Consider the following 23720-nt stretch of genomic DNA (forward strand, 5'->3'; position numbering starts at 1 on the left):
CTTGAGTCAATACAACCAACACTGGAACTGGTCTTTAGATTGTACTGACCAATCAGCAGTCCTTCCAGAAACATGAGGAGTTATTCTGTCGTTGTTTTGGGCTAAAATCCTTAATTATGCGTCAGGTTTTCTTAAAAAATGTGACGGAATATGCGGGATATTTATGCGATGTTATGCGATGAAACTGTTTAAAACTGGTTTCATCGTGACGTCATCGCGAGGTTTGCAGCTTTTAGATGATGTTCACGTCGCATAATAACGTCACTTCATCACGTCACTTCATCACGTCACTTCATCACGTCACTTCATCACGTCACTTCATCACGTCCCTTCATAACGTCCCTTCATAACGTCACTTCATAACGTCACTTCATCACGTCACTTCATCACGTCCCTTCCTAACGTCCCTTCATAACGTCACTTCATAACGTCCCTTCCTAACGTCACTTCATAACGTCCCTTCCTAACGTCACTTCATAACGTCCCTTCCTAACGTCACTTCATAACGTCCCTTCATAACGTCATAACGTCACTTCATAACGTCCCGTCATAACGTCCCTTCATAACGTCCCGTCATAACGTCCCTTCCTAACGTCACTTCATAACGTCACTTCATAACGTCACTTCATAACGTCATAACGTCACTTCATAACGTCCCTTCATAACGTCCCTTCATAACGTCCCTTCATCACGTCATAACGTCACGTCATAACGTCGCTTCATAACGTCGCTTCATACCGTCGCTTCATACCGTCGCTTCATAACGTCGCTTCATACCGTCGCTTCATAACGTCGCTTCATAACGTCGCTTCATAACGTCGCTTCATAACGTCACCTCATAACGTCACCTCATAACGTCCCTTCATAACGTCCCTTCATAACGTCACCTCATAACGTCCCTTCATAACGTCACTTCATCACGTCACTTCATAACGTCACTTCATCACGTCATAACGTCCCTTCATAACGTCCCTTCATAACGTCACTTCATAACGTCCCTTCATCACGTCATAACGTCACTTCATAACGTCCCTTCATAACGTCCCTTCATCACGTCATAACGTCACGTCATAACGTCACGTCATAACGTCACGTCATAACGTCACGTCATACCGTCCCTTCATACCGTCCCTTCATCACGTCACTTCGTAACGTCACTTCGTAACGTCACTTCGTAACGTCACTTCATAACGTCACTTCATCACGTCACTTCATCACGTCACCTCATCACGTCACTTCATAACGTCACTTCATAACGTCCCTTCATAACGTCCCTTCATCACGTCACTTCATAACGTCACTTCATAACGTCCCTTCATAACGTCCCTTCATCACGTCATAACGTCCCTTCATAACGTCCCTTCATCACGTCACCTCATAACGTCACTTCATAACGTCATAACGTCCCTTCATCACGTCCCTTCATAACGTCACTTCATCACGTCATAACGTCACTTCATAACGTCCCTTCATAACGTCCCTTCATAACGTCACTTCATCGCGTCACCTCATCACGTCACTCATAGCGTCACTTACGCGTCCCCTCATAGCGTCCTTCACGCGTCCCTTCATAACGTCCCTTCATCCGCTCATAGCGTCACTTCATAACGTCCCTTCATAGCGTCCCTTCATCACGTCATAGCGTCACTTCATAACGTCCCTTCATAACGTCCCTTCATCACGTCATAACGTCACTTCATAACGTCCCTTCATAACGTCCCTTCATCACGTCATAACGTCCCTTCATAACGTCCCTTCATAACGTCATAACGTCCCTTCATAACGTCCCTTCATCACGTCACCTCATAATGTCACTTCATAACGTCCCTTCATAACGTCCCTTCATCACGTCCCTTCATCACGTCACCTCATAACGTCACTTCATCACGTCACTTCATAACGTCCCTTCATAACGTCACTTCATAACGTCACTTCAATTCAAAATGGCTGACTTCCTGTTGGATTTTGGGTATGTCTCCAAGAGGCTTTTATGTAAGTCTGGTCATGATACATATGCATACCAAATTTCAGATATCTAGGCTACTTCTTTGAAATGTTGTAGGGGGCGCTGGTGAGCCAATTTCCCATAATCAAGCCAGCGTTTGCAACCCTTGTTCTGTCAGGTGGTTGACGACAGGAAGCAGTGGTGGAAGGTTCGTAACGGCTGTGGGGCGTCAGGCTACGTGCCAAACAACATCCTGGAGATCACCAAAGCCGTGGACATCACCGGCAGAGGAGAGCCCATCTACAGCCACACCATCCAGGTACAAACGCCCGCCATCTTTATCTGATCATGTTAATCTATCATTCATCATACCCCGTCTCAGGCTACATTTACACTGCTACGTTTCCACCTCTCATTCCCCCTGCTCTGGCGTTCCCCCCTCTCATTCCCCCTGCTCTGGCGTTTCCCCCTCTCATTCCCCCTGCTCTGGCGTTCCCCCCTCTCATTCCCCCTGCTCTGGCGTTTCCCCCTCTCATTCCCCCTGCTCTGGCTGTTTCCCCCCTCTCATTCCCCCCTGCTCTGGCGTTTCCCCCTCTCATTCCCCCTGCTCTGGCGTTTCCCCCTCTCATTCCCCCTGCTCTGGCGTTCCCCCCTCTCATTCCCCCTGCTCTGGCGTTCCCCCCTCTCATTCCCCCTGCTCTGGCGTTTCCCCCTCTCATTCCCCCTGCTCTGGTGTTTCCCCCCTCTCATTCCCCCTGCTCTGGTGTTTCCCCCTCTCATTCCCCCCTGCTCTGGCGTTCCCCCTCTCATTCCCCCTGCTCTGGCGTTTCCCCCTCTCATTCCCCCTGCTCTGGCGTTTCCCCCCTCTCATTCCCCCCTGCTCTGGTGTTTCCCCCTCTCATTCCCCCCCTGCTCTGGCGTTTCCCTCTCTCATCCCCCCTGCTCTGGCGTTCCCCCCTCTCATTCCCCCTGCTCTGGCGTTTCCCCCTCTCATTCCCCCTGCTCTGGCGTTTCCCCCTCTCATTCCCCCTGCTCTGGTGTTTCCCCCCTCTCATTCCCCCTGCTCTGGTGTTTCCCCCTCTCATTCCCCCTGCTCTGGCGTTTCCCCCTCTCATTCCCCCCTGCTCTGGTGTTTCCCCCTCTCATTCCCCCTGCTCTGGCGTTTCCCCCTCTCATTCCCCCTGCTCTGGCGTTTCCCCCTCTCATTCCCCTGCTCTGGTGTTTCCCCCCTCTCATTCCCCCTGCTCTGGTGTTTCCCCCTCTCATTCCCCCTGCTCTGGTGTTTCCCCCTCTCATTCCCCCTGCTCTGGTGTTTCCCCCTTTTTCATTCCCCCTGCTCTGGCGTTTCCTCGCTCTTGTTTTATTTAGAAAAATGAAAGCCACACAATCCGGGTAGCAAACAGCTGCCATGTTTATGTTTGTTTATGTGTTTATCTGATGTTTCATTCAATCATTCATCACTTGTCATCCCTGTCTCATGCTTTTATTTTGAAAAATGAAAGCTTATGATGCCAAAGAAGGAATTTGAGTTGTTCAAGGTACTGTAGGGCCACTTGTGACTGCGTGTAGTTTTACTGCTGTGTGTTTTCTGTGGACTTTCTGTAAAGGAACAGTCTCACATTTTGGAACAAATAGCTCCAATGCTAACCGCTGCTAAAACCACAATATCTTCTTTATTTCTACACCTGCTCTATGACCAACATATATCCTGTAAATCAGACCGATAAGATGTTGTTGGAAGGTGGATTTTCTCTCTTTTTCATGCAGCTCGGCTAGCAGTTCCCCCTGCTTCCAGTGTTTGCACAAAGCTAGGCTTAAGCTACATATGTCCTGCAACAACAAACGGCTACCAACAGAAGCTAGCATTAGCTTAATTTAATATCAGGACAGTCACTTAACTTGATGTTAGTTTAAAAGAAGGATTTACGTTACCTCTTGTGCTATTACATTTAACGCTTTTGTAACAGTAAAATATTGTAAAACACCATTTTCATCTGTGAAATGTTATTGCATAGCTTAGTTTCAAACTGCAGGGACAAAACAATGTTAGATACCGCTAGCATAGCATATGATATATCATCACATCATATATAAGCTAATGTAACAGTGTCCACGCTCGGACATGTTCTGTCAGAATATTTGTTTGAAGACAAATATAAATGATATTGTAAAGTTTTCAGTTAATTGAATGCTGTCAAACTAAAGTGTACCTTCTTATCTTCTAATTTTTTGGTTTAAAAAGCAGAAAAATGCTATGAAATTGAATAAAACACCCAAAAATTCAATGAAAGTAGTGAACTGATCCTTCATTTTACTTGAGAAGAGCGTTGTATGGAACCATCCATGCTCATTTTTGGCAATTTGGTTGAAAGAAACCCATATTTCTGATATGAAGACAACAGGAGGGTTACATTAATTCTCTTTGCACTTTGGGGGGCGATGCTCAGGAAAAGCACCACGAATACCAAAAGCTGCGTCAGATCAGATGTGCCAGATACGGCCAATAGGCGAGAACGGTGTCCGAACATGGACACAGTTACGTTATGCTTGGACACCGTTCTCGGCTATCGGACATATCCGACACATCTGATCTGACGCAGTTTTTGGTATTCATGGTGCTTTTACACATCCTGGATCTCAAATCAGGTTGTTGGACGGCTCACAGGATTATTCCACTGGATGTCAGACTGTTCCTTTCAGAGTTTTTTAGGCTTTGAGTTGCCTGTTTAGCGGAATAATAAAACAGTTTAGACGATAATCTCAGTAGGTGTTTGTAGATTTGGTTGCAGTGAGAAAAACTGTTGTTTTCACCATCTCATCTCCACCATGTTTCATGTTTTATGTGTTTCATTTTCACATTTCCAGCAACTACTGGGAGAGTTGAACGAGGTAAACAACCAACAACTCCAGACATTAAACTCAAAGGTCGAGTGCAGTCTGCGAATATTTGGACGCTGACACGTTTTCTGTTTTTAAATCAGCTCTTTAAAACTCAAACGTGTCTCTGCAGACTGTCCTGTTTCTTGTTTATTAAGATTCTCTGTGATTTCAATACATTTCAGTGATGTTTCATTTCCGTTGAGTCTTTTCTTTTGTCTTTATAGTCATATAACAATTTATACATTCATGTGGCATCCCTGTATCGTACATATCCTGATAGAACAGGTTTTCCTGAAATAAACAACGTCTATAACTTGATTGTGCATAACAAGGTTAAGGTTATACCAGCATTATTACACAAGGAGACCAGGCATATAAAAGACTGGAAAAAGGGCTTAGACAACATAATAAAATATGTTTTTAACACACTGGCACTCGGTATCGGCCGATACGCAAGTTTCCGGCTCCATCTAGCCTAGATCCTGGAGGTAACTGGCTCCATCTAGCCTAGCTTAGCACAGATCCTGGAGGTAACCGGCTCCATCTAGCCTAGCTTAGCACAGATCCTGGAGGTAACTGGCTCCATCTAGCCTAGCTTAGCACAGATCCTGGAGGTAACTGGCTCCATCTAGCCTAGCTTAGCACAGATCCTGGAGGTAACCGGCTCCATCTAGCCTAGCTTAGCACAGATCCTGGAGGTAACTGGCTCCATCTAGCCTAGCTTAGCACAGATCCTGGAGGTAACCGGCTCCATCTAGCCTAGCTTAGCACAGATCCTGGAGGTAACTGGCTCCATCTAGCCTACTGCTCCCAATAAGTGACAAAATAACACCAACATGTTCCTGTTTACATGTTGTGATTTGTAGAGTCACAGCGTGTATAAATAACAAGGTCACATGACACACAGCCATCTTCTAACCGTATACATACTGGGAACTATATTCTCAGAAGGTGAAGCACTGCTACTCGCTGCTACTTGGGCGGAGGGATTTGCTCGCAGCACCTGAGGAGCCCCGTGGTGAGGAGCAGAGAGTAGCAGTGCTTCGCCTTCTGAAGGATCTGTGCTAAGCTAGGCTAGATGGAGCCGGTTACCTCCAGGATCTGTGCTAAGCTAGGCTAGTTGGAGCCGGTTACCTCCAGGATCTATGCTAAGCTAGGCTAGCGGTGAGTGCGTCAGACAGAGTTACAACACACATGGAAATGAGAAGGGTATGTCTGGACTTATCTAACTCTGGGGGAGACGGGGAATAAGACAAAGTCCCAATAAGTCGGCGTGTTCCTTTAAATCTACAATAGTTCAAGAAAGTAGTAACAGAAAGAAAGTACCTGAAAATAAATCTTCTAGGCTATGAAAAAATGTAAGGTAATCTATAGTATCCCACGCCATTTCTTGTGTAAATAAAAACACTGTGAATCACAAGTTTCTGAATATAAGCTCCGCTTGTCCCTGTCAGAAGCAGAATACCAGGACAGACTACATCAGCAGTAAACCGGTAGCGACTCCAATGCCGCCCCCACCAGCACCCACGCCACCCCCGCCGGTCCCCACCAGGCTCCCCACGCCGCCCCTGCCTCCGCCGGCCCCCGAGCCCGCCAGGCCGGCCACTGCCAGCAGCACCATCAGCCGCCAGGACAGCACCACGTCCACCGACACAGGCAGCGTCGCCATGAGGGAGCACAGCAACCAGAGACCGCCGCCTGTCAACCGTGAGTCCAACAAGACCCTAAAATGTTGTATCAGTATTTACTCTGTGTTGATTTTGTAGTGGCGGCCCGCCATGGCAAAATTTCTGCCACCACGGGCCCGTCCAGTTTAACAAGTAGAACCATTCAGAGGTTATTGGACCCGTCCAGTTTAACTAGTAGAACCATTCAGAGGTTATTGGACCCGTCCAGTTTAACAACAAGTAGAACCATTCAGAGGTTATTGGACCCGTCCAGTTTAACAACAAGTAGAACCATTCAGAGGTTATTGGACCCGTCCAGTTTAACAACAAGTAGAACCATTCAGAGGTTATTGGACCCGTCCAGTTTAACAACAAGAACCATTCAGAGGTTATTGGACCCGTCCAGTTTAACAAGTAGAACCATTCAGAGGTTATTGGACCCGTCCAGTTTAACAACAAGTAGAACCATTCAGAGGTTATTGGACCCGTCCAGTTTAACAACAAGCAGAACCATTCAGAGGTTATTGGACCCGTCCAGTTTAACAACAAGTAGAACCATTCAGAGGTTATTGGACCCGTCCAGTTTAACAACAGTAGAACCATTCAGAGGTTATTGGACCCGTCCAGTTTAACTCCACATACTGTTGTGTTGATGTAGTTTATTGTCAAAATGTTCGCTGTCTTCCGAGTCGACTATTAAACCAGCAGCTCCACCAAAAACTAATTGGACAACCATCAACTTGTCAGCTCATCGTCCTGATATCATACATCAGCAAACATTAACATTGTTCGGACAGACCTGCCCCCACTGCTAATAAAAAAAAAATAATAATAATCCTAAAGGAAACACTGGTTGCAGTCTGTACTATTAGCCAAAAACTGCACTTTAGAGCTGCCTTTTATATTCAATTTGTTCACTAAAATAAAGTTGGAAATGGTTTCTTGTCATTGGTTTTAAACTCAAGCAGTTTGTTGTATTTTAGCAAAACACTGAAAGCAGCAGAACTGAGAACACTGTTTATGGTCTCATTTATATTATTTGATTATTATATTGTGCAGTTATTTTGTAGGTGGTGGGCATTTTCATCACGGTTTGAGCAGAAGTGATAACATTTGTTTGCTTCACCTGTTGGTTTTTTGGGCTTTGACAGAGGAGGGGGTGGGGCTGGGAGCGAACACTTTCTGTTGACCGCCGCACTAACGCACTTATTTCGACTCACAAAGTAACTTTACATTTGGTAACTGCAGTACTAGTTGTATTTTACGTGTGGAGGAATAAGTCATTGCAATACTGTTACGAATGACACTGGCGTGAACCCAAACGCAGACAGAGACAGAGTGATAGTTAAACAAGTTTATTACAGTACTTAATTGTCCAGGTTTTCAGAAAGGGGAAGCAAGTCCAGGTATTCAGAGGGGTACAGGTCCAGGGGTTCCGAGCAGGAGTGTCCGAGCTATCCGGGTGTCAGTGTTCAGTCTGTAGGGAGGTCCAGTAGTGAGCAGAATGGTGGATGGCAGGAGTGAGTGGCAGCCGGAGTCAGGTTCCAAAGAACTGTAGCACAAGCGAAAACGGGTCAGGACAGGCAAAAACCACAAAGAGCAATATCCAGCAGGTTGAGTCAGCAGCGAGACTAACGTGGTTGTCTTGACTAAGATCTGGGGTATTTAAAGCTGAGGTGATTATGGTGAATGAGCTGCAGCTGGAACCCTGACTCCAGCACACCAGGCTTCACTCCTGCAATTAACAGACAGAGGGGAGGGGAAAGGAGAGACAGAAAGCTACCTGGCAGTAGCAGGCCTAACAAATACAATCACGAGCGCGTCACAGTGTGTTTATGCATCTCTCAGTGTTTAATCCTTCCCTTACAGATGCAACATCGCGATATTCAACAACATTATCGCATATTTTCCTCATATCGTACAGCATAGTCTGTACAGTAACGTGTTTTTCTCCGCCCTACAGGCAGGAAATCCAACATGGAGGAGGTTCAGGACGAGCTGATGCACAGACTGACTTTGGGTCGCAGTGCTCAGAAGAAGATTCAGGTTTCCTCTCGCAGCGGCAGCCTGCCGTCCAACAGCATCAGCTACGACTCGTCTCCTACCGACGTCAAAGCCTGGCTGACGGCCAAAGGCTTCAGTCCAGTGTGAGTCTCTTTGTACGTTTACTTAAAGGACAATTCCGGCGCAAAATGAACCTAGGGGTTAATAACATATGTGTACTGAGTCGACCGTTCTCTGGGATCTGTTTTCATGCTAATCGAAGCTGTCGAATGACGAACGCCGTGCAACCAGTAAACATGAACACTACTGTCTTTATAATCTATCTTTTTAATAAACTGTCTGTACACTTACAAAGTCCTCAATGCTTCGGTTTTCATGTAGGAGCCCACATCATGCTACCATGGAAGTATGGTGCTATTTTGAGCCTTGTTAGTGGTATAAAATAGCGATTTACCATCTGCCCCAATGACTTAAAGCTAGAGACACATTCAGTTAGCATGAAAACATATCCCAGAGAACGGTCGACTCGGTACACATATGTTATTAACCCCTAGGTTCATTTTACGCCAGAATTGTCCTTTAATACGATCCAGTGGTCTAATCTTAGTCTGGAGAATGGAGGATTTATAAAGAATATGTTAGATCATTTCCTCTCTAACTGGGAGGTTTTATAAAGAATATGTTAGATCATTTCCTCTCTAACTGGGAGGTTTTATAAAGAATATGTTAGATCATTTCCTCTCTAACTGGGAGGTTTTATAAAGAATATGTTAGGTCATTTCCTCTCTAACTGGGAGGTTTTATAAATAATTAGTCAGATCATTTCCTCTCTAACTGGGAGGTTTTGGGACTGATTGGTGGGATTGCTGAGGACGAAGTACACACGGAGATACACTGGTAAGAGCCAATGAGGTTTAACCATGTATCAGCTCATTTAAACAGCTCACGTTACTGTGTTGTGTCAACAGTTAACTTCATTTAATATTGTATGTGGAGTTTTCTTTTGCGGGGTGCAAATGTTCCACCAGAACAAGTTCCTTCCTGAGACTATTTAGCAGAGCCACCGTCGCTGCATCTGGAGCTCAGCGCCGCCAAAGACCGTTGAGATTGGTTTAAAGAAATGCCAACAACCCAGAGTTTATTCTCAATTCAATGCAATTTTATTTATAGTATCAAATCATAACAAGAGTTATCTCAGGACACTTTACAGATTGAGTAGGTCTAGACCACACTCTATGATTTACAGAGACCCAACAATTTCAGTAATTCTCCCTTTTTAGGGAGAAACCTCAGTGATGACAAAAACTTCCTTTTAGGGAGAAACCTGGGACAGACCCAGGCTCTCTTGGTAGGCGGTGTCTGACGGTGCCAGTTGGGGGTGTGATGAACAATTTCAATAATAGTCATAATAAAGATAATGGAGCAATGATAATAAATAGTAGTCGTAGTAGGTCATGGCATAGCAGGGCACTGCAGGGCGTTACAGGACGTGGCAGGACGTAGCAGGGCGTAGCAGGATGCAGCAGAGCATGGCAGGGCGTAGCAGGATGTAGCAGGGCGTAGCAGGATGCAGCAGGACATAGCAGGGCACTGCAGAGCGTAGCAGGATGTAGCAGGACGTAGCAGGATGCAGCAGGACGTAGCAGGGCACTGCAGAGCGTAGCAGGATGTAGCAGGATGCAGCAGGACGTAGCAGGGCACTGCAGAGCGTAGCAGGATGTAACAGGGCATAGCAGGGTGTGTGAACCGCGGGATAGCTGCAACCATGATTTAAGTGCCACCCTAATCCAAGGAAACATGCTGGGCAAAAAAACAAACAAACATAAGGACTTCGAGGAATAAGCTCCCCAGAGCTAAGTTAGTAACAAGCATTTCTGGGACATGGATGCACACAGATGGAAAGAGAGAGGAGAGAGAAGCTTAGTGTGTCAAAGGAAGTCCCCTGGCAGTCTAAAACTATAACAGCATAATTAAGAGAGACAGGTTAAGGAGAGGTGCCTGGTCGAGCTAGCAGCTGCAGCATTCTGGATCAGCTGGAGAGTCTTAAGGGACTTATTTGGGCAACCCTGATAGTAAGGAATTACAGTAGTCCAGTCTGGAAGTAACAAATGCATGGACATGCATAGTTTTTCAGCATCGTTTTGAGACAGGATGTGCCTAATTTTGGCAATGTTAAGAAGATGAAAAAAGGCTGTTCTTGAGATTCATTTAAAGTGGGCGTTAAAGGATATATCCAGATCAAAAATAAATCCTAGATTTCTGACAGTAGTGCTGGAGGCCAGGGCAATACCATCCAGGGTAGCTATATCTTTAGATAATGAAGTTTGGAGGCGTTTAGGGCCCAGCACAATAACTTCAATTTTGTTTGAGTTTAACATCAGAAAATTGTAGGTCATCCATGATTTTATATCTTTAATGCATGTTTGAAGTTTAGCTAACTGACTGGTTTTGTCTGGCTTGATTGATAAGTATAATTGGGTGTCATCCGCATAACAGTGAAAGTTAATTGAGTGTTTCCTAATAATATTGCCTAGAGGAAGCATATATAAGGAGAATAGAATTGGTCCAAGCACTGAGCCTTGAGGAACGCCATAGCTAACTTTAGCGTACTTGGAGGAGTTATCGTTTATATAAACAAATTGAAATCGATCAGAGAAATAGGACTTAAACCAGCTTAGCGCGATTCCTTTAATGCCAACTAAATGTTCCAGTCTCTGTAACAGGATGGTATGGTCAATAGTGTCGAATGCAGCACTAAGATCTAATAAGACAAGTACGGAGACAAGTCCTTTGTCTGAAGCAGTTAGAAGGTCGTTAGGAATGAAAAATAATATAAATACTCATGGCAAGTCCAGACTTTAAGATACAAAGGCCCAATCCCAAAGTCCGGACTCACAGACTCACAGACTTTGGTGCGCGTTCTCGCGAAATTCGTAAGGGCTTAGGGTTGTCCCAATGTCGAATTTCAAAGGGCGTGAGGGTTTGAGTACAAACTTACCGAGCCCTTTCCGTGAGTCTGCATCGATGCAGGCTCACAGATTACCTACAGTTCAAAGCGTTGTGGCGTTTACTGCAGAGACTTTAGGGAAATCCGGAAATTACAAAGGTAAACAACAGCACGACACACGACCACAGAGCAGACCAGCCTGTTGTCCAGCTTGTAAAACAAGAGTTTGAAAACATGTGGAATCAGGCCGCCGTCTCCTGGGCCTCGGCCGTGTGGAAAGCAACAAACTTAAAATGAAAATTCCCAAACTGGCAAGTGTCAGCAACATCTTTATTATTAAACGTCGCCAAAGGAGACGGGATCTCGTGAAGTGCTGTCCCAATCCCATTTATACCTATCTGAGCCCATGTGGCCTCACACACTCACTCACTTAGCACCTGAGATCAATTAAGTCTGTGAGTCTTTAGTCCTCAGGGCTCACTTTGGGATTGGGCTAATATGTGTCTCCTGTTTGCAGCACCATCACCAGCCTCGGCGTCCTGACTGGCGCTCAGCTGTTCTCTCTCAACAAGGAGGAGCTGAAGACAGTTTGTCCCGATGATGGCGCTCGGGTCTTCAGCCAGGTCACTGTCCAGAAGGCCGCGCTTGAGGTGGGTGTCGCAGGTCACATGATGTCATAGACAGCCAAACATCTGACAATGTTTCTGCAACACGCTCTTCCTCGTTAACCTCTGAGAAGCTGCTTTATTCTGAAAGGTTTTTTAAATAATTTAGTTTAAGAAAATATCAGCTTCCAAAAACAAACCCTGGGAAAATTAATCAGAATCAGGAAGGAATTTATTGCCACAGTAGTTACCCTACGTGGAATTTTCCTCAGTGATTAGTGCATACATATATACACAAACAAACATGTTAAACATTAGTAAGAGGCAACAATACATACAGAAACAGAAACACATATACAAAATAGCTGTTTAAGTAGTTTAAGGTACTGTGTGCAATGAGCAAATGTATAGTCCAGGATGAAGGTTAGTGCAAAGTGTATTTCATTAATATTTATAAATGAAAAGTGTCTTTATGATGCTTAATTAGCTGTGATAGTTAATTGTATAATGTTACTTTATCATGTCAGGGTCTTTAAAAAAAACCTTTTGTATGTTTAAGAGTCATTTTAGAAGAGTTTAGATGTTCTGACACACAGTACAGTTAAAAGATATTATTGGATTTTATTGATTAATGTTGGATGATATCATCAACACCGAAACATCTGACATCGTTTCTGCAACATGTTTTTCCTCATTACTTCGGAGAAGTTGCCTTATTCTAAAAGGGTTTTTAGAGAGTTTAGAATTTACAAAATGATCAGCTTCCAAAAAAACAAACCCTGGAGAAATGAATAATAATTAATGAAAAGTGTCTTTATGATGCTTAATTAGCTGTGATAATTAATTGTGTCAGTGTAATGTTACTTTATGTCAGCATGTCATTTCAGGGTCTTTTAAAAAAACACTTTTCTGGGGTTAAGGGTAAGTTTTAGAAGAGTTTAGATGTTCTGACACAGAGTACAATGAGACAGTTAATGGATGTTGTTGGATTTTTTTGGATAATGTTGGATGATGTTGTTGAAGGACGTTAGCTGAGGAAATGGGTCTTGCAGATCAGAGCGCTTCCAGGCAGCTGATTGGTTCATCAGACAAACATGAGCAGCAAACAGGGACAAAATAAAAGAAACATGAAAAATCTTTACCCTCAATGACTTGTGTGTGTGTATATATATATATATATATATATATATATAGACTAATCAGGCGCTTTCAATTTGTTATTTGGAGCTAAAAGTCTGTGTGCTTCTTTTTCTACCATTAAGAACACATTTACATTTAAAGTGATATTAAGAAAAGCAAAGTTATCTCCTTGTATGTTTTTAGAAATGTATCTCAGTCTGGGAGCGTCTTTTAGCTCCCTATAATTTCATAAAATTACCAAAATCATTCCCTCAAAGTACTTTAATAATTTCTTAAGTAATCGTCTTTAGTGGAAGATTATTTTTTGCCAGGAAAACAAATAAATAAATGTAAAGTTGAGGAAAAATCTAAAATAAAATACTTGCTAACTAAAATAAAAAGCGATGTAACCACAGTAAAGAAAACTTCATTTAACATTAATAATAAAATAGTAATATTAATGTTAATATCAATGTAATATGTAGAGAACAAATATTTCAACAATTTTTTCAAGAATGAAGTGACATTTGGATGTCTTAATTCGTTGATTGAAGTTTTAATATTTTGAGAATACAGTTGTAATATTTCAAACTTGTAATAGTTCGAGAAGTTATATTTCCAGAATAAAAACAAAATCATACATAACATAAAGTTGTATTATTACTAAAGTCCTACAATTTAAAATATATAGTTGTAATATTTTAAGAATAACTTGATAATAGTTCGAAAGTGTCATTCGATGATTAAAGTTGTAATATTTTGAGAATACAATCATATTTTAGTTTAACATTTTAAGAAGTTGTAATATTTTGAGAATACAATCATATTTTAGTTGTAACATTTTAAGAAGTTGTAATATTTCAAAATTGTAATAATTTGAGAAGTTATATTTCAATTTTTTATTAATTTTTATTAATATATTTCTAAACTTGTAATAGTTTGATAAGTTATAGTTCCAGATTTAAAAAATAATAAATAAAAATTAATAAAAAAGTGTTATTAAAGTCCTAACATTTTGAGAATATAGTTGTAATATTTTAAGAATAACTTCGTCATAAAATCGTCATTCGAAGATTAAATATTAATACAGTCGTACATTTATTTCAGTTGTAACATTTTAAGAAGTTGTAATCCTAACATGTCGAGAATAAGGTGATATATTTTAAAGTTGTAATATTTCAAATCATAAATTGGTATTGAGTTGTAATATTTTGGGATTATAGTCGTAAATTTTAGGAATACAGTTGTGATATTTCAAGAACTTGTAATATTTCCAGAGATAAAATAATGTAGTTTTATTAGGAGTTACGTCCTTACATTTCCTGTATAAAGTTATCATAATATTCAGTCATAAGTCATAATTTTCCAAAGTTGTAATATTTTAAGAAATAACTTGATATTTAAAAGCTGTAATTTAATTATTAGTTATAATATTTCGAGAATAAAGTCATGACATTTCAAGAGAATAAAGTTATATATATATATAATATTTTGGATTCAAACCAGCAACAATACCTAAATTATGTAAACTTTTGAGATATCACAAACATTGACTGAGGCTACAAGTCATATCATTTGTACTTTTAATTTATCACACCGACTCTGAATTAGTAATCTGAGGGAATGCAGCAACTATATTGGATGCATTAGTTTGTAAATTGAGGGCAGAAATCATTTGAGGGAATGATTTATTAATAATTAAACCAACAGTGTGCCCTGTTGTTGAGACCTTTAGTGTCTTTATAATCAAATTAAGTTATCTTATTAAGTCTGGTTCCTGTCAACGGCAGAATGTTTGTGTCTGGAAGCTGCCAGTCTGTTGATAGTCTTTTCTGTCTTCAAGCTTTCTATCCCCCAACTCTGCCAAGGTCTGGTGTGTGGTGTCTATTTCCACCTGCAGGTTTTCTTCTGACCCTCCTTTGATCTTCTGAATCTGTAACCACATTCATTAAGGTATCGTGTTCACAAACAGGCGTTCACCGCTTCGTTCTGTTGGACAGATTTAAAGGAACAATGCCCGATAATTATTTACAATGACTGTATGATGTATCTGTCCTGACTTGGGACTCCAGTCGGAACTTACTTACCTGTCTTGACTTGACTTGTTGGTCTTAACTTTGAAATCCAGTTGGGACTTTCCTTATCTTGACATGTTATTTGTTGGTCTTGACTTGAGACTTTGCTGCGTTGACTTGCCGGACTTCATACTGAACCTAAAACAATGTCTTTCAATAAATAAATATTTCCTGAATCTGTCCGTCAGAACGAAGCTCCGAACGTTTCATGTTTAGCAGCATTTTAAGGTAGCGCCAGTTTTTGTCTCCCTGCTGTGGCTGTACAGTTAATTCCTCCCTAAACTCCCTGAATGAATCAGCTCCAGAAAGTTCCACTTCCTGTCGGTGGTGGAATGTAACTAAGTACATTTACTCCAGTACTGCACTTAAGTCCAAATGTTGAGGTACTTGTACTTCACTTGAGTCTTTTCTTTTCATGCCACTTTCTACTTCTACTCCGCTACATTTCAGAGAGAAATATTGTACTTTTTACTCACTCTTTCACTATTCACTGTTACTAGTTACTTTGGTTACTAGTTACTTTAGTTACTAGTTACTTTAGTTACTCCTCTACATTCATCTGTTACAGCTTTAGTTACTAGTTACTTTAGTTACTTTAGTTACTCCTCTACATTCATCTGTTCCAGCTTTAGTTACTAGTTAATTTAGTTACTAGTTACTTTAGTTACTAGTTACTTTAGTTACTCCACTACATTCATCTGTTCCAGCTTTAGTTACTAGTTACTTTAGTTACTAGTTACTTTAGTTACTAGTTACTTTACACATTCAGATTACTGCACACAAAATACATGTAGTTTATAAATCTGATGTTTTATTCTAAAGTAAACTAGCCAACAATATAACGACTACAAGTCAGCTGAGATGATCAGACCATTACACACACAGCTGGTTGATCCTTTACACAGTGTGTGTGTGTGTGTGTGTGTGTGTGTGTGTTGTTTGTTGTGCCACTTTCTAAAATGGGAGGATTGTTCTTTACTTTAACTACATTTTCCTGATGATACTATCACACTTTTACTGAAGTAACATTTTCACTGCAGGACTTTAACTTGTAACAGAGTATTTTCACAGTGTGGTGTTAGTACTTTTACTGCAGTAAAGTATCTCAGTACTTCTTCCACCACTGCTTCCTGCTACCTGTTGACCCCTGACCCTTTGTGCGACCGGTTTTAGAAAGTACTTAGAAGTACTTTGTTGTACCCAGCATGCTCCCTGGCTCGTACTGCAGATATTTTCACGAACATGCTTTTCTCAGCCCGCAGCAGCACCCCCCCCCAAACGGCTTCCTGAGGTTGGTTCAGGCCTCTGGCTGAGTTTACATGGCGGTTAACTGCAGAATATCACCATCTAACCACAGCCAGCGCTGCTAGCTGTGAGTGAGCCGTATTACAGAAACTTCTTAACCTGCAAATCCCATCTGAACTGTTTTGTTACCATATTAATTTGGATTAGAACTTGATGTAGGAAATAAGTAGATATGCACCGAATCCAGGATTCAGCTGAATATTGGGCTTTTTGACGGGGTTGGGTTTCTGCTGAACCCTACGCTGTCACTCCGCGCTACGCTGGTCGCCGTGATGACGGCGCCGTTGATTACAGGAAGGTGTTTACGTAGGTGGAGCTTCAATGCAGCAGGCTGAGAGGAAGTGGAAATGGAACTGGTGAGCAGAAAAAGGGTTGTTTGGCAGTACTTTCAGTCAAAAGAAGGCCATTCAAGTCCAGGTACATGTTCAATCTGCAATGCTGATTAGTCTGGTGGTGGCGAGGACCCTAAACAATACACAACATCACCGCTGTTACAACATCTGGTATGAAACATCTGGAAGAATACGAGCTGAGCATGAAGGAATCTACAGACAGCAGCCAGAATGCAGCAACTTCAGGTACGGCAAAGGAAGGACAGTCACTGTTTACTTCATTAATGTGTTGACTGTGTTCATGGACTGAGGACGGGACGAGGACTCAGCAGAACCTCAACCAGGGGGTTCAGGATTCAGCAGAACCTCAACCAGGGGGTTCAGGATTCAGCAGAACCTCAACCAGGGGGTTCAGGATTCAGCAGAACCCCAAAAATCTGGACTCAGTGCATCCCTAGAAATAAACCATGACAGATTAACAATCCCAAATGCATATTCCCACCAAGGCAAAATCAAATATTTGCGTTGCGCCATTCAAGTGAGTTTGATCGCGGGATCGTGTTTGGATCATTTGTGTTTAATCGTGTTTCTCGCACTACTCGCGTACCGCCGGTGTAGATCTGTAGGCACTAACTTTCTTTGCGTCACCAATATGGCCGAAATAACCACTATTGCCGCTTTGTTCCCAGATACGTCAGAAAATCAAACAAAGTCGGATTATTCTCTATCCACGACGCCAGATTTTTATATCAGGGTTTCTTTCAAACAAATCGCCTAAAAAATAACATGGATGCATGGATGTACGTTGTATTGAACCCATCCTCTGATGTTAACTGTTAGTCAAAATAACTTTTGAATTACGTTTATTGAACAGGAATATAAAAAGCGTTGAAATAAGTGACAAAACGTAAAAACAGCGTCAAAAGCATCGAAAAAAGCGACATAAACGTTGGAAAGAGCACCATAAATTCAGCTTTGACCCAGAAGGAGGACAAGTTCATGATCGACGGGAAGACAACAAGGGTCAGCTGCTCCTCAGATCTCCTCAGATCTCTGTAGGGTAAATCCAGACAGCTAGCTAGACTATCTGTCCACTCTGAGCTTTCTGTTGCACGACTAAAACTACTTTTGAACGTCCACGTTCCACCAAAACCAGTTCCTTCCTGAGACTATTTAGCAGAGGCACCGTGACTCCGTCTGGAGCTTAGCCCCGCCCACGATGATTGTGATTGGTTTAAAGAAATGCCAATAAACCAGAGCAGGTTGTTCTCCCATCCAGGAATGCTGTGTGGACTAGACAGACCTTCCTCCACAGAGCTGTGGAGGAGGGTCTGGCTAAGCGAGACTAAGATCACCTAACCTGAGATAAGATAGGATTCCTAAAGTTAGTTAGGATTTCTGTAATACCAAATTGGAAGAAAAATAAGGATGTTTCTGTAATACGGCCCCAGAAGATTTTCTCTCTTATTTGCTGATAAAATCTTCTGATTTCCAGTAGAAACGCTTCAGCAGCAGCGAGACTCCAGAATTGGAAGACATTTTTTATTTTTTTATATATATTTTGTGTTTCACGTCTAACCAGCTTGTTTGTCTTTGTCTTTACTCTGTTTCCTCCCCATGCCCTCACTTCTCTGGACCCTCTGTCTCTCTGTCTGTCTCTCTATGTTTTTCTCTCCATCTGTCTCTGTGTCTTTGTGTCTCCAGAAGAGTTCAGGCTCTGAGCTCCAGGAGATCATGAGGAGGCGACAGGAGAAACTGGCGGCCAGCACCTGGGACTCAGGGGTGGAGTCTTTTGACGAAGGCAGCACCCACTGATCTCCACACAGCTTCCTCCCTTCCCTTCCCTTCCTCCTCTTTCCTTCCTGCTTCCACTCCATTTTTTTATTCTTTTCAAACCGCAGCCTGCTGTTTTGTCGCACTCTTGATCCTCAGGCGGCGGCCGACCACGCCCAGTTTATGGAGATCATGCGGCGAAGGCAGGAACTCTTCAGCTCGTCTCCATAGAAAAATATTTCAAACAACAACCAGCCAGCTGACTGACTTTTGGACCGATTATTGAAAACCCAGAGAGAATGTTCTGCCACGTTTGCCTGGAGTTCATGCAGACACTTTTTGGGACTGTGGAGGAGTTTTTGTGGCTGCTCGGTAGCTTATTTCCCAAAGCGAAGCCTCTCAGTGTTTAATGTTTGGAGAACGGCTGCTAGTTCCTCAGCTTCGGTTTGTGTCTCTCGTGGATCATTACATTAAAGTCACAGATTATTGAACAACAACACTGCTACATCTCCACCGCTACGTGTTGGTTTTCATACTAAACGTGGACCGTACCATCTTAACCTTGCAGCGCACGTCAATTTTCTCCATCTCGTTTTCTGGGAATTGAAGCTGCATTCAAGTGCAGTCGGATATGTTGACATCTATAAACGATCTGACGGAAAACAGTAACTGTGAAGTATTAAAATCTACATTGGGAGGGTTAAAGAACACAACAGGGGCGTATAAAATGTGATTTGTGCAGAAAAAAGGCACAAATTGTTGCATAAAGATTCACCAGAATGCAGGAAATTAAGAGTCTGAAGCTTCAGATTTTCTGGCAGGGGACCCCAGACCCCTAATATAATGATAATGACATAATAATGCAGCTACACCTTTTCAAATATATTAATACACTTTTATTTCTAAAGAATATTTAACACTGGAACTGGAAGACATTGTAAATATCCACAATAGATGAACAAAACGACCAAAAACAATAAATAAAATGGACTCTCAGTCTCTGTAAACATAAGAAATGCACTGGAATAAAAACCAAACACAATAACAAGAATTAAAATGCAGGTTTTTTTCTGGCCACGATAATTTCCATTTAAAAACGATCGAGCTTGTTTTTATTTATGGTACGATTAATTGATTTATTGCATATTGTGACAGGCCTACGTGTTGTTCATCGAACATCTGGGTTTCCCAAAAATGGATCTTTCAGAAAGCAGATGTTTTAGCTGCGTGACTTGAATGTAAAGATGATTAATGTGACTGACGGGCTGATGGTATGTACAGAAAACAGAAGTGAATGTTTGAATATATAGTTTAGGAAACACATGAATAGATTGATAAATTGTACATTTCAGATTGTTTTGGCCAAGATATTTCTGATATTCATAGTGTATGATCTTTTTGTTTTATGTTTATATCCAAAGCTTAAATAACTTATATAATAGATGATAGAAAAAGCAAAAGAAGTGAAGATGATTTTCTTGAAATGCACAATAACTTTATAATAAATGTCTCTGTGATTAGTTAGTGACAGAGATGGTGTTGTTAGATTTGGCAAATCTGCATTTTGCACAATAAATAATAAAAATGTCAATGTTTCTGTGCAGAAAGCGAGTGAAGAATTGAACCTGAAATGATTCAGAAAATCTGTAAAAATCTGTCTTCTGACTTTTTTTTGTGTTTCCGTTAAGACGTCGTCCAAACACCGAAATGAAAATGAATGTATTCTGCCGACTCAGCGATGCTCCGAACTTAAAGGTGTTTTCTTCAGGCTCCGCCTACAGCAACAGGTAGCATCACGTGTCCCGTCTGACGTCATCGCGTCTCGGACAACACGCTCATCGTCTTGGTGGTAACGGATCGGTCGTCGGGGCAGCGTGTCTTGCGAGAATTGGTTAGCGTCTCGGCCTAATCAACACGCATAGGCTTAATTTACGGGGGGGGGGGGTGTGATGACTGTCCGGGGTGATGAAGTCAGAGAGTTTAAATGCTGTGGCAAGCAAATATTTGTTGTTAACGTGCATAATTCCTACAAAACATCCCAAAACACGTGTGATGTTTTGAATCTGCAGAAGGTTTTGAACTATACAGCAGATTAGATAATTAATAATTATAATAATTACATGAATAAAGACATTTGCTTGCAGAAAAGGCACAAATTGTTGTAGAAAAATTCACCAGAATGCAGGAAATGAAGCGTTCGATGCTCCCCGGTTGTAATTTGCCCCCCCTCCCAATGTTGAAACAAACTTTTTCGCTAGATAGTGTCAGTGTGACAGGCTCAGATTAATATTCTAAGTGTCTGACAACATTATGGAAAGGATTTCTAAGGAGGTCGACCTTTCTGTTAAAGAGTAAGATCCTTTTTTTAAACATAACATCCGCAATTTGCATCTGCTAAACCCACCAGACTCCATGTAAATAATCAGTAATTCTAGCATCGTTAAACACACTTCATTCAAAGTCGACAGAAACAAAATAAAAATATGAAAGGCCGTTTTGGGTCGTCTTTCCACTTTTCCAACCATCACAACTAGTTTTTGGTTGAAATAAACATAGTTTACTGATTTACATGTGAGAATATGTTGGCTCTATACACGCTAAAAGTCCTGTTTTTTTAAATGGAGTCTGGTGGGTTTAGCACTAGCGACCTCAGAGCTGTTTCTGGTTAAACAGAAAGGTCTTAAAGAGGTTTTTAAAGGTCTATCTCTGTAGGGATCCTTTCATAATGTTGTCAGACACTTAGAATAATAATCTGAGTCTGTCAGCAGCAACAACAGAACCTTTAGTGGACGCTGACTGATGCTGAACATTAGTCCTGTAGGGTAACATTACAGCCCGGTCTGTGGCTGCTGGTTACAGCGTTCTCGCTCAACACTGGACCAGCTTCAAAGATTGTTGTTCCCATCAGTCACTTAGACACAAAAACATAGGAAAATAGGGTCATTGAGGTTAGCTTAATGGCAATAAAGAAAGATTCAAATGTATATGTACAGAGAAAAACCTGTATATATTGTACAGTTCTTATACATATATCTACAGATAGAAAAACCTATATTGATAGAACAAAGGGAAGTTGTAACAGGAAAACTATCAGCGCGGGAAGCAAAATTATGAATCCCACTATGGCCACGCCAAGACCAATTGGCTTGGCCATAGTGGTCGATTGGTTGGGGTTAGGCATTTGACCTCGAGTGGTTAAGGTTAGGATAGCCGATTGGTCAGAGGATTGGACCTGAACAAATGGGGTTACGCTACCTTGCGTATGCATGGACGCCTGGCCAATATTAGCTATTGAAGGGCGTGGCCATAGTGGGAAATATAAATAAATATATATATATATATATACACACACACATACATACATACAGCGCACGGGCAGCATGCGAGAAGAACAGTGAAGCGACGTGTGTAGATTGAGTCTTTGGGACATTGCAGCAGCCAAAATAAATGTAATTTTTGTTTAAGTAGAATGAAATTAGAAATAATTAAGAAATCAAATAGCAGAGGGGAGTGAGACCCAAATGTAATGTTTAAAATGTAGAATGTAAGGCTCTCAAATGTTAGAATAAAACATCAGTAAGTAAATAATATTGCTACACAAACTAATAACATGACTATTTTGATCAGTTTGTAGCGGCAGCTCGTCCTCTACCTGGAGAAAAGGTTATATAAAATATAAATATGCTTTCATAAGATGTACAGAAATCAGCCAATACATTCTTTACTCACTGTGGCATTGATTGATTGTATTGATTTTGTTTACCACTCATGCATTTAAAGGTGTACTATGAGTTCCTGCAGGGTTTCAGCGCGATTTCATTTTTGTCTCAAATCGTAGCCATCTCTCCTTGATCCGCTAGCTGCCTGGTCCCTGAACACACCGTGAAAAAGCCCGGTCTCGGGAGACAACACAGGGGTCGTAAAGGTCAAACAAACACTAGAGGCACAGGCTGGGCACCAAAATACAACAAACCCACTCCAGCCAATCGCTGACAAGATGGTTGGGGGAGGGGTGGGGGTTAGTGACAGTTAAGGCCCAGAGACACAGAGCCAACGGTCAAATGTCAGCAGTAAAGCCAGCGGGACTGATCAGTCTCCCCGAGTCGGTCCAAAAAGTTCCTCAGAACACCGAAGAGACGAGACGTAATACGTCTCCATAACAGCAGGCGGCGCTAATCTGGATTGTCGCCCAAAAAATGAAAACCAGCAGCTGATTGGACGAACGCGTCACGTGGGTCTGGCTGCTCCCCGACCATCATGGCGTCTCGTTCAGAATATGATCTCATGTTGTCCTAAAATAGTTCACCGTAACGTGTTTCTGGAAACATGTGAAGAGAGAAACAGGCCGTGCAGCTGCTGAATCTGTCTTCATTTCAGATCAACAAAGGTCAGTTTAGAAGATGGTCATCAGATGTTGAGAGACTCTAGTCACGCTCATCCCGCTCCCCGTTTCCTGGTTAGCTCTCCACCAATCAGATGGGTCATTTGAGTCTGACTGACGGCAGGGCCCGCCCCCCTGATTATACATGTCAAATCGGCCAAAATGAAGGCCGCCGGCCCCTCAGACGGACGACGGCAGGAACACACCGACCAGACTCGAGTTACCGACCTCGCCAGACTGCCAGACGGCCGATTATTGGCTCGGTGTTTCCGGGCCTTAAGTCAGTCAGTCATGACGGTTACGGAAACATGGGGGAAGGGGCGAGCTTGCTCTGTTATGTTTGGTATTTACTTGGAACATCAACAGAAGTGACCATGCAGGAACTCATAGTGCTCCTTTAAGTTTCTCGTTGAGTGTAAACGGTGGAAAACTGAATGTTTGTGTGAACTGTAGCTCAACACTGTAATCCCACTAATGATGATTAAAGCTCAGTAGTAGTTGTTGCTGACGACAGAGTAACGTTTGTGTATTTAGGGAACTGTCTTCGTACCCAAACAGCTCTAGAAGCCAATCGGAAAGAAATGTTAGCGGGAATAAGCTACTAACATGTATTTTTATGTGTATAGCTTTCATGGTGCCTTTTCTATATAAATCTGCTCATTCTGCAATAAAACATTCATAAAAATA

General features: G+C 42.1%; 1 protein-coding gene across 4 annotated transcripts in view; it reads left to right on the forward strand.

The window, feature by feature from the left end:
• Nucleotides 1-20580, forward strand: part of eps8a (EGFR pathway substrate 8a, signaling adaptor) — a 69624-nt gene extending 49044 nt beyond the window's left edge. For 2 of the 4 annotated variants that reach the window (XM_078272686.1, XM_078272689.1), the window contains 6 exons: nucleotides 2124-2264; nucleotides 4811-4834; nucleotides 6280-6532; nucleotides 8456-8639; nucleotides 11961-12093; nucleotides 18584-20580. In XM_078272686.1, coding sequence (XP_078128812.1) covers nucleotides 2124-2264; nucleotides 4811-4834; nucleotides 6280-6532; nucleotides 8456-8639; nucleotides 11961-12093; nucleotides 18584-18694 — 846 coding nt within the window. In that variant the 3' untranslated portion in view covers nucleotides 18695-20580. The remainder of the gene's footprint in view (nucleotides 1-2123; nucleotides 2265-4810; nucleotides 4835-6279; nucleotides 6533-8455; nucleotides 8640-11960; nucleotides 12094-18583) is intronic. The other 2 variants (XM_078272687.1, XM_078272688.1) reach the window with 2 other exon arrangements.
• Nucleotides 20581-23720: the final 3140 nt, after the last annotated feature.

Source organism: Sander vitreus, chromosome 17, assembly GCF_031162955.1.
Source record: "Sander vitreus isolate 19-12246 chromosome 17, sanVit1, whole genome shotgun sequence".
NCBI classification, from domain to species: domain Eukaryota; kingdom Metazoa; phylum Chordata; class Actinopteri; order Perciformes; family Percidae; genus Sander; species Sander vitreus.